The following is a 12,273-nucleotide window of genomic DNA, read 5'->3' on the forward strand; positions in this document are numbered from 1 at the left end:
GTGATCTTTGATGAAGATTCAAAATGGAACTGGAACAATGAATCAACAACTAATGTTGATGCACATAACAATGGATCAACAAGGGATGTTGATCCACATAATATTGGATCAACAAGGAATGTTGATCCACCTGCTGCTGTCAGAATAGTTCCAATTGCAGTTGAGGAAGAAGTGCAAGCTCAAGACAATGTTGAAGAACAACATGAAGAAGCAAGAACTGAAGCAATAACACAACAAGAAAATACAAGACCAAGAAGAAAATATATCATACCTGCTAGGTTGAATGATTATATTGTATCAAGAGATGATGAAGATACTGATGATGAAGTAGTGAATTTTGCACTATTTGGAGATTGTGATCCTGTAACTTATGAAGAAACATCAAAAGAACAAGGTTGGATTCAAGCTATGAATGAAGAACTGAAGTTAATTGAGAAGAATGATACATGGGAACTAACAGAACTTCCACCAGGGAAAAAACCCATAGGTGTTAAGTGGGTTTATAAAACAAAATATAAGTCAAATGGTGAAGCGGATAGAAAGAAAGCAAGGTTAGTTGCTAAGGGATATAGACAAAGACAAGGAGTAGATTACTCATAAGTATTTGCACCAGTTGCAATATTAGACACAGTGAGAATGATAATTGCATTAGCTGCACAAAAGGAGTGGAAGATTTTTCAGATGGATGTGAAGTCATCATTTTTGAATGGAGTATTGGAAGAAGAAGTTTATATTGAGCAACCAGCTGGTTACATTATGGAGGGGAAGGAGAATGAAGTATACAAGCTAAACAAAGCTTTGTATGGTTTGAAACAAGCACCAAGAGCTTGGTATACAAGAATATATTCCTATTTCATTAAGAAAGGATTTACAAGATGTCCACATGAGCATACTTTGTATTTGAAAGCTGATACTCTTGGAAATCACATCATAATGTGTCTATATGTGGATGATCTTATATTTACTGGAAATAGTTCTGAGATGATTAATGAATTCAGGGAGGATATGGTGAAGGAGTTTGAGATGACAGATCTTGGTTTAATGTCATATTTCTTGGCATAGAGGTACAACAAACTGAAAAAGGAATTTTCATCAATCAGCAAAGATATGCATAAGGAATACTAAAGCGTTTCAAGATGGATAATTGTAATCCAATCTTAACACCAGTAGAAGAGAGATTGAAGTTGACAAGAGAAGGCTCAGGAGAACTTGTGAATTCAACAGACTTTAAAGGTCTTGTTGGATGTCTTAGATATCTGACTGCTACAAGACCTGACATTATGTATGCAGTTGGATTGGTTAGAAGATTTATGGAAGAACCCAGACAATCACATTTACAAGCTGCAAAACGTATTCTGAGATATGTCAGAGGTACAACCAGTATGGGAATTCTCTATAATGTTTCAGAAGATCCAAAACTAGTTGGTTTTACTGATAGTGATTGGGTTGGTGATACAGAAGGAATAAGAAGCACATCAGGTTATGGATTTCAGTTAGGAACTGGTTTTTTCTCTTGGTCATCAAAGAAACAACAAGTTGTTGCATTGTCTACAACAGAAGCTGAGTATATAGCTACTAGCAACTGTGCTACACAAGCTGTATGGCTAAGAATGATGCTGAAGTCAGTGTTTCAAGAACAGAAGACACCAACAACAATAGTTTGTGACAAAAAGTCTACAATTTCATTAACTAAGAATCCAGTGCTTCATGGAAGGAGTAAGCACGTTGATATTAAGTATCATTATATTAGAGATCTTTTCAGTAACAAGGAGATAGCTGTGGAGTTTGTTGAGAGTGAAGAGCAAGTAACAAATATTTTCACCAAGTCTTTGAAGTCTAAAACTTTCATTTACTTGCGTGGAAAGTTGGGAATAATTAGCAAAGAGTATCTTGGTTTAAGGGAGGATGTTGAGAAGTAAACCAAGATACTATGAAAAAGATAGAAGGGATCAACAATGTGTGTTGATACAAAGTGAAGAAAGTGATATGAATCAACAGTGTGTGTTGATCTAGTATAGTATGGATCAACTGGGACAGTTTACATGAAGTGGATGGATCAACAAGAGTTGTTGATCCATGGTACGGTATTTAGAAGTTTACTTGGGTTGCAAGTATTACTGGTTTTAAGAATTTGTTTACGTGATAATTGTCTAGAAGTTTCTTGTTAGAATTTGTTTTTGATTAGGAAAGTCTTTTTACTTGAGAGTCAAGTTGATGAGTCATGTAAATAGGTTGTTGAGCTATGAGACGAAACACATCAATTAAAGAGAGTTTGTTTGAGTTAAGTTTGTGTTATTTCATTAAGTCTTTGATATCAGATTTTCTACAACATGCTCTAAAATACATAATGGTTTGGGTGCAATTTTTAAATCTGCAAAGTTTTCACCAAAATGAAGCTGTAATGGCTCAAATAACTCATCATCTAGGCATGGTATTAGCTTTAAGGCCATCTAATTTGAGTCAAGTAGGTGACGAAACTGTAATGGCAGAAATTAATTTAAACATTGAAAGACCACTAAAATTTTCTTTGAGAGTTAAAGTGGGTTCTAATGATGAATCTATGATCTATCTGTACTACCTTAACATTCCATTTAGGATCTGCAATAACTGTTTTAAGTTGGGCCATTTGGTGGATACTGTGCTTTATTGAATTATAGCATGGCTGTTGGGGTACCATTTTGCTTGGGGGTGTACCAATCCCTTACCAAAACATGTTTTGTCTTATTTGTAATTTGGTACACCCCCATGCAAAATGGTACCCCATTAGCAGCATTGCAAGATTGAATAATAGAGCCTTAGAAGGCACTTATGATGATAATGAAGAAACTGAACCGGATGAGCCAGAGTCTCAAAATTGAGAACCAGAGTTTAAGGTGTTGTTTGGCAACACATAGACGAGCAAATGATATCTGATGTTATAATGGCAACATCGGTAAATATATCGCCTATATTTGTACTTAATAAGGATGATATTTTCGTTGATGTTATTTCTTCAGGAAACTCTCAAATTGCTTCCTCAGAGAATGAGAGTATCGATTTTGCCTGAATCGCAAGAACATTCAGCTCTGGGTAAAAGATTGTTCTCAGATATTTCACCTTATCGGGATAATTTTCCTCCGGAAACCGGTCTTCTTCAAGTGGTAGTGAACCGAAGATTATGTAATTTTGAAAAGCGACCTGATTTTAACTTTGAAACGGCGGATGCTCATTATCCTTTCTCTAAAGAACTAGATGAGGAGGGGGAGGAATACTTCACACCACATAGAGAATTAGAAGTGTATAGTACTCAAGCTGCTTTTAGGATGACGCTTGACTCGCCAGATCTGATTGAAACCAATAGCTCTCTAGGATCGAACTCTGAAGAAACCGATAATGGGGCTCATGATAGCATTAGGGTGGATCAATTTGGATCCTTTATGGAGTCTGATAGTTTGGAGAAATTGGATTTGATGTTAAACCCGGTGTCAAATGATCTGAATCAGAAGAAAGATATGGTAGCTGCTGAATCAAAAGGGGATGCTAGAAGAAAAAAAAATGAAGGGGATCCAGGTAAATACTAAATTTGTAAACTTTTCTTCCCTTATGCTTTAAAACTTAGTCTTGATTGCTGAAATTAAATTTTCCCTTTGAATATTTAGGTTGTTTGTTAGAACGATTCGTAGTATAATTAAGCTGGTACATTCGTAGTAGTTGTTTTTATAAAACTCCATCAATAACATAATAACAACATAACAATTCTGGTGACTTGTGGACCTGTCTTTTACAAACATGAAAATCCTAGCTTGGAATGTCCAAAGATGTGGTTCAAAAAAACAAAACAACATTTAATTTCATGTTAAACTCTGGAAATCCTGATGTGGTTTTCTTATATGAAACTAAGAAGAAAAGATCAGTTATAAGGAATTTTTTGTCTCATTTTCCCAATGTTTTCATTGTTGACCCAGTGGGCATAGCAGGAGAACTTGTTATGGCATGGGTGAATGGTTTTAATTTTGAAATAGTTCATTCTAGTTCTAATATGATTAATGTCCTAGTTAAAACCAACTTCTCTGAAAAAGAATGGTTGCTAACAGGATTTTATGGGTCACCTTATAAACCATCCAAGTTAGATTCATGGAAATGTTTAGAAGATATAGTTGTTAAAGTAAATTATAACAAAATTGCTTGGATGGTAATAGGGGATCGGAACCAAATCCTAAGTAAAGAGGATAAACAAGGAGAGGAGCACCTTTTGTTGAAAGTGAAGTTGAACCTTTCAAAAGGCTTCTTGTTAGATCAGCTCTTGAGGATTTTGGCTACCAAGGACCTGATTTCACTTGAAATAATCATCGAGAGGGAATTGAAAATACCCAAGAAAGATTGATAAGGCTTTTGTTAACATAGAATGGCAAAACCAATTCAAAGAATCATCTCTTAAAGTCCTATTACCAGTTGGGTCTGATCATTGTCCTCTGTTGGTTAACATGGAGGGACAAGGAAAGAATAATTCTTCTTACTCTTTTAAATTTTTTGATACTTGGTTAAAAGATCAATCTTGCTTAGATATTATAACCGCTTGCTGGATTAAAGATTGGCATAACCAAACTAATGCTTTGATTTTTAATCTTAAAAATTTGGCAAACCAATTTTCTTTTTGGAGGAAAAATGTTTTTGGGCTTCCTGCCAAGAAAATTAGGAATCTATTGACTGAAATAGAAAACCTGAATAAAAAGAAAGGTTCTCAAAATTTTATAAACTCTAAAATGCTTTGCTTGGAAAAACTTTACCATACTGAAGAAGAAATTTCTAAACAACTTTCGAGAAATAATATAATTAACTTAGGGGAAAGAAATACTAGGTATTTCCATTTAAAAACAATGAAAAGAAGAAAAAGAAATAATATAGATTGCCTTATTAGCTCTGATGCTAGAGAGCTAAAAGATAAAAAGGACATAGCTTTATAACTTCAAAATAATGTTGACAATCTGTTTCAGGCAATGCCAACTGACCAGAATGAAGAAATTTTTTCTCACCTTTCGGTAAGAGTAACAAAGGAAGATAACAAAACTTTAATGGCCATTCCCTCTCATGAGGAAATCTGGGAGGTGGTCAGAAGTATGAAACCTAACAAACCATCGGGACCAGATGGTTTCCCGGTATCTTTTTTTAAGCATAACTGGTCATTAGTTGGAGATCAACTAGTGGGGTTAATTAAGGAATTTTGGGAAACAAAAAAAATTAAATCATGAACTTAGCAAAACTTTTCTTTTCTTAATTCCTAAATGTAAAGAACCAAAATTTGCTTCTGAATTTAGGCCAATTGGCCTTTGTAACACCCCTTACAAAGTAATTTCCAAACTGCTAGCTAATAGAATAAAATGTCTGTTGGATACCATCATCATTCAGAGACATTTAAACTTTTGGAATTACAATGGAAGGAACTTAACCATTCCAAATGCTTGTCATACTAGAAGCTTAAATCTTAATGTTCCATGGAAATTACCTAAATCCAATTGCTTTAAGCTTAATTATGATGCCTCTTGGATCTCAGCCACAGTTTATGATGGTTTTGGGATAATATTAAGAGATGATGTAGGTAATGGAAAAGCACCAAAGACATGGGTCTTAATTGCCTCAAGTGCTGAAAAGGCAGAAGCTATAACTCTTTTACAATGAGCTAAATGGGCTAGAGATGAAGGCTTATCGCATTTCTGGCTGGAGGGAGACTGTGAAAGGATAGTAGGATTCATACAAGCAAGAGTGGCTTTGATGGACTGGAGGAATCAGATGGTAGTCAAGGAAGCAGGGCAAATCTTAGAAGACTACAACAACTTTTTGGGTTTTAAATTTGTTCATAGATCTGGAAACTCTGTGGCAGACAAGTTAGCGGCGGAGGCAAGAAAATACTCCATTTTTGACACTTGGAAGGAGGATTTCCCAACTTTCTTAAATGCTTTTCTTAGTATGGATAAACTAGGTAATCAGGAAGAAGGTACCAGTACTACCATTAGGTTGTTGTCTACATCTCATAATAGGGCATGTCCTGTTTTGATAACATGACAACAACATGCTTTGCTTTGTAGTCGTTTGGATTTTTAATGCATTTCACTTATTCTCAAAAAAAAAAAAGACTTTATCATTATAAGCCATATTTATCAGAGTATACATACAGACAAAACTATTTGACCCCCTTCTTGGAAGCATGCACTTAAAATGTCCTTATCCAGTAAACAATATAACTTTTTTTTTTTTAAGAATATATAAATTTTTATATATATGTATCATGAGGTATTTTTGGGTGCAAATTGTGAAATAATCAACAAAGCGCCATCATTTTAACTTCTGGCAAGGGGGTTTGACCGTCTCCAAGCCATGTCGTTGCTTGTAGCACCTTGGTTATCATCTTACAAGGGGAATTGGGCAGTAGTGAACCTGTCTTAATAAAAAAGGATAACTTTTTATTTAATAAAAAATTAGAGACAAATAACATTACTAAACATTTTTTTTAATACACTGGCCTGGCCAGAAAAAACTAGAAACTAACTCTCACAACTCTAGTGTGAGCTCTTCCAGCATAATTCGCAAACAGTAAACTAGAAACTTCCTTTGGTGGTTGTACCATCCACACACCTTCCATCTCCTTCGCCGCACTAGCCTTTGCCAAATAATCGGCCACTGAATTCGCCTCTCAGTACCTTTGTTTGAACACAATATCTTCAAAGCTTTCTTTCATAATAAGAATATCTTTCAGTACCCCTCGCATACTCCATGGAACCACACATTCTTCTCTACATAGCATTACAGAAAAGGTACAGTCACTCTCCACTTCAGCCTTTTTTATCCCCATGCCCTTTGCAATCGCCATACCATCTCTAATAGACCAAAGTTCTGTTATATTATTGGAATTCTTGAATATGTGTTTTAAAAAACAATCTTTAAACGCCCCATTGTCCTCTCGGATTACTCCTCCAATTCCAGTATCCTTTGCCTGATTTGATGCACCATCACAATTAAGTTTGTAGTAGCCGGAAAGTGGATAAGTCCATGGAACAACCACAACTTTCACTACACAGCTTTTCCTTCCGATTTGACCTCTATCTTGAACAAACTCCCTGGCTTTCCTCAAAGCCCAAGCCAAAATCTTGTACGGCTGAAACTAAATCTTTTTGAAAATCCAATCATTTCTGCCACTCCAAATGGACCAAAGCACAAAAGGAAAGATAACTTGTCATTATGCCTCTCCAATATTACCACCGTACCTGCACATGCTTCTAAAAGTAGTGGGAAAGATATTGTTAGACTCTGGTTGAAATCCAATCCAACGAGCGATTTTCCTCCATAAAAGTCTAGCGATGCTGCAATCAAAGAATAAATGATAAGTAGTTTCAAAATCATTGTTGCAGGGACTGCATCCCGGATGGGAGTTTATATGTTTTCTGTAAAGAAATTCATTCAAACTAAGCCTGTTATGACATAACATCCACAAAAAGTATTTAATTTTCAGTGGACAATTCAGTTTCCACAGAAACCTCCAATCATGATTAGGTAAATCATTACTCATATTAGAGTTAAGATAATTATAAGCTTCTCTTACAGTAACATCCCCATTCTTACCATGTGACCAGATTATCTGATCTCCACCACCATTCATGACACTAATAGGCTTAGCTTTAATCTCCTCTGCCACATGGGCAGATATAATATCATCTATAGCACTCAAATTCCAGGTTTTGGTCTCTGAGTCTATAATATCCTTAACCAACATATTAGGCATATTATGACTCGGAACATTTATAATGACAGAAAGCGGGATATTAGATAGCCATGGTTTATTCCATAAATCAACATTACTACCATCCCCTATATTCCACCTAATGCAAGATTTGACTATATCTCTCCCCTTGAGAATGCTTTTCTAACTGACAGAACTAGTCTTCTTACATTCACATTTCCAAAAATCATTATCGGAGAAATTGTTAGAGAATTGCTCAGTTGAACCCACCAAGCGTTGGTATGTCAAGTTTGATTGTCATATTTTAGTGAATCAAAAATCATTTAAAGAGTCGCTTGATTATTTACAAGAGTCAACTTCGTATAGGTTAGCTAGAAAGTTACTAGGATATGAGACTTACAAGTATTACGTGAAGACTTGAAGAATGTGAAGAAGTAAAGAGCTACATAGACGACATCATCCTTGTTCTTGAGGTTAGTAATATTTGACTTGAACTGTTTCATTCCTAACGTATCTTTCAAGTCGTGCATATTGAAAACATAACTGCGAAGCTGTGAATGATTATACTCTATTTAAACATAGTATTAAGGAATTACAATACGAAGTATAACGCCTATCTTTTGAACTTCGCATATAAGACATCGACATAATCGTGTGAATGCTATTATGATTATGTATGGGTATGGGTGAAGATTTCTTCCTAGGAAACAATGTTTTACATTCGTTTAAAGGAAGTGCAATTCATAAACTTGTTTTGTGAATCGAAAGGGAAATTTCTAGGCTTATTGGTATTGTTATTCATTGCAAATCTTTGGATTACCAATATGTGTGTTTAGTATAACCTCTCATAAGTTGTTTATGTATCTTGGTAAAACTATTCAGAATGCCTGACTTTTGTATTGGTATGACTTTTATTAGTGAAACCGATCTTAAGTAATCACTTGAGATGGTATGATCGATATATTGTAATTGGTATGACCAACTCTAGACATTGGGGAACCGATCCTAGTAAGAGGTGCAACCGATCACAAGTATGTGCAATCGATCATTTTAAGAGGTACAACAAGTCTTAGTAATTGGTAACCGATCCTATGACTTGTGCAACCGATTACAAGTAAATACCATAATTATGTGGTAACCGATCCTAGTACCTAGTCAACCAATTTTTGGAAAGCTAGTGTGACCGATCCTAATACCCATATGGAGGTAGAACCGAAGCTTTGTGTTTTGATAGAACCGTAACCCATTAATGGTGATTTGATAGGATGATCAATCACATAGTTCTTGGAAGTCATACGAACCAATTCTAAACTCGTTTGGAAGTGTGGCAAATCGCTTCCAACATTGTAAATATGAAAAAGGATTTACAAAGTAAAGATGTTGACATACTTTGAACATGTGCAATAATTCTTATCTTTTATTGTTCAAAGATATTCCTTAATAACTAAAGGAGAATCCCGGATCGAAATAAATTGAGAATCTTTTAATTAAGGTTTTTAGTTTTATATGCTTTTAATTTCCAGCAATTAAATGCATATCTTTAGAAAATAAAAATTGGTAATGTGCATTTACTAATTAGAGATTTTCTACTGAAATTTCGATCAATATTTGGACAATGCATTTCCAGGAATTATGAAAACCGTTTTTCGCTTTATTGCATTGTAGGATCAGAATCTCGCATGTAGGATCAGAATCTCGCAACAATAATGTCTCAGCGAAATTATCAAAGGCACAGCACAATAGCGTCGCAGAAAAATTTCAGGAAGAATATAACAAACGACGTCAGCTAGGATCATGAGAAAGATGTGATGGTCCTGCGAAAATTAGAGAGCTTGCGAAATTAACATTTGTAAGGTTGCGAGAATGTCACAAGCCATATCCGAAAATAAAGGACAGATTAGTTTTCATCCACTATGTATTTCCCTATAAATAGTCGTTCAAGTTGTAAAGAGGGGAAAGATCTTTTTTGAGTAAGTAACAAGTAAATAGGAGAGAGAAAGTCTAGAACAAAGATCATTCTTGATTTCTTTATCTTTTCTTGTAAAAATATTGAAAGATTGTTCAATAAAATAAAGAGTTTAAACTTAAAATGAGTTGATTAATAATGAAATCATACGAGGGGTGTAGTGTAGGATTTCCTGCAACTACATAATGGCGCTAGAAACAGGGAGATTGAAGATCGAAAGTTGAAGATTGTTGATTGAGAATATTCAAGTCAAGAAAGTGATTAAATAAATCAATGAATCAGTTAGAAGAAAGATGAATAAAATTAATGAAAATGGCAAAAGATTGGAGTGTAATATGATAACAAAAACGATGATTAATGAATTCCATGAAAACATCAAAGGAAGAATACATAAACGAAATTTTGAAGGAAGGAAAGTTATGGCGGTAGAAAAAACATCGTCCTTGAAAGATTGGGAAAAACAAAAAATTGCATTCATGGCGGAAGAAATACAAAAAGAAAATTTGAACCACACATCTCCGTTGGTCATCACAGTGCCTATTACATGGAAAGAGAAGGAGACAACAATAAAATCCACATGAGAATGGATGTTGAATAGAACTTTAATTGATACAGGAAGTTCAGTTGATATAATATTTTATCACGCATTCCGGGAAATGGGATTTAAAGATGAAGAAATATCCAGTTCAACATATTTTGTTCACGGCTTTGGAAAATCCACAACAAAACCTAAAGGAGAGATAGTGGTACGAATTCCACTTGGAGAAATCGAAACACATGTAACATTGTGCGTGGTGGATATGGAATCGCCATATAATATGTTATTAGGAAGACCATGGATACATGCGATAAAAGCTGTGGTATCAACGTTGCATCAATGTATTAAATTCCCCACTCCAAATGGAATATGTGAAATCAGAGGAGATGTTGACAATGCGAAATTATGTCATCAAATTGAAGTAAAACGTTATGAAGGACAAGCAAAAAGGAAACAATTTCATAGAAAATTGGCAAAGGAAGCAAAGAAGGAAGAAGAATTTAGAGTATATATGATAAGGGCAAAAGAAGGTAAAGGAATACCCAGCGAAATTTCGGAAGAAGGAGAAGGACCCATAAAAGCAATAAAAGAACCAACACCAATGGGAGAACCTAAACCCAGTTACATGCCGCAGAACCAACAAAAGAAATAAACATTGGGTCTATAAAGGAGCCTCTAATGTTGAGAATTGGAACCAAAATGGATATAAAAGAAGAAGAAAGAACTGTTAATTTGTTGCGAGAATATAAAGATATTTTCGCAGGAAGTATGGATGAGATACCACGAATAGATCCATCAATTGCATGCCACAAATTGGAGATTAACAAAAATGTGAGACCATTTAAACAGAGAATAAGAAAAATTGCAACAACTTACCATTCCCAAATAGAAGAAGAACTACAGAAAATGCTTGAGGCATGAATTATAAGAGAAGCTAAATACCCAGAATGGATAGCGAATATGGTCATTGTCCCAAAGAAAAATAAAGGAATCAGGATTTGCATAGATTTCACTGATTTAAACAAAGCATGCCCTAAAGACAGTTTTCCGTTACCAGATATTCCTCAAATGGTAGAATCCGCAGCGGGAAACGATAGGGTATCATCTTTATATGGATACAAAGGGTATAACCAAATCCCTCTCGCTGAAGAAGATCAAGAACATACTGCTTTCTTTGCCCCTAGAGGTTTATATTGTTACACGAAAATGCCATTTGGTTTGCGAAATGCGAGAGCGACATACCAAAGAATGGTAGAGAAGGTGTTCGCAAAATGGATACACAAGACGTTAGAAGTATACGTGTATGACATGTTAGTAAAGAGTAAAGAAGCTAAAGACCATGTACAAGATTTGAGGGAGATTTTTGAACAAATGCGGAAGTATAACATTAAATTGAATCCTGAGAAGTGTACTATTGGAGTTGCATCGGGAAAATTTTTAGGCTACATTGTATCAAAGGAAGGAATACAGGTTGATCCAGAAAAAGTGCAAGCAGTTCGTGACATGCCAACACCAGCAACAATAAAAGATGTACAAAAGTTGAACGGGCTTCTATCTTCGCTGGGGAGATTCATTTCGCGATCATCAGACAAATGAAAATATTTTTTCGATATGGAGTGATGAATGCGAAAAGGCTTTTCAAGGAATCAAAGAACATCTTATGAGTACAACTATTTTACAAAAAGCAGAACCAGGAGAAGAATTATTGATCTACCTTGCGACAACATTGCATGCATTAAGTGTTGTGTTATTGCGAGTAGACGCAGGAGTGGAGAAACCCATTTATTACATTAACAAAACTTTTAATAATGCCGAGAAGAATTACTCAAAGATTGAAAAGTTAATCTTAGCATTAGTTTATGCATCATTTAAGCTCCGCATATACTTTCAAGCACACAAGATAAAGGTATTAACAAAAGTACCAATTGAATCAGTGATGAAGAATTCTAAAAGATCAGGAAGGATGAAATGCACAAGTAGGCCACTTTGATATTAAATATGAAATTTTCTCTTCACCAAAATCACAAGTTGTTGCGGATTTCTTGGCAGAATTTCCTT

General features: G+C 35.0%; 1 protein-coding gene across 4 annotated transcripts; it reads left to right on the forward strand.

Moving 5' to 3' along the window:
* The first annotated feature begins 2,971 nt into the window (after positions 1 to 2,971).
* Positions 2,972 to 6,182, forward strand: LOC113290267. 4 transcript variants are annotated; one of them, XM_026539866.1, is made up of 2 exons: positions 2,972 to 3,549; positions 5,531 to 6,182. In XM_026539866.1, exons 1-2 carry the CDS (start codon positions 2,982 to 2,984, stop codon positions 5,653 to 5,655), a joined length of 693 nt encoding a protein of 230 aa, XP_026395651.1. In that variant the 5' UTR covers positions 2,972 to 2,981; the 3' UTR covers positions 5,656 to 6,182. The 4 variants fall into 4 exon arrangements, with proteins under 4 accessions (XP_026395651.1, XP_026395650.1, XP_026395653.1 ...); XM_026539865.1 differs by lacking the exon at positions 5,531 to 6,182 and adding an exon at positions 4,179 to 5,524; XM_026539868.1 differs by having other exon boundaries at positions 2,973 to 3,549; positions 5,565 to 6,182.
* The last annotated feature ends 6,091 nt before the right edge of the window (positions 6,183 to 12,273 follow it).

Source organism: Papaver somniferum, chromosome 6 (assembly GCF_003573695.1).
Source record: "Papaver somniferum cultivar HN1 chromosome 6, ASM357369v1, whole genome shotgun sequence".
Lineage (NCBI taxonomy): Eukaryota > Viridiplantae > Streptophyta > Magnoliopsida > Ranunculales > Papaveraceae > Papaver > Papaver somniferum.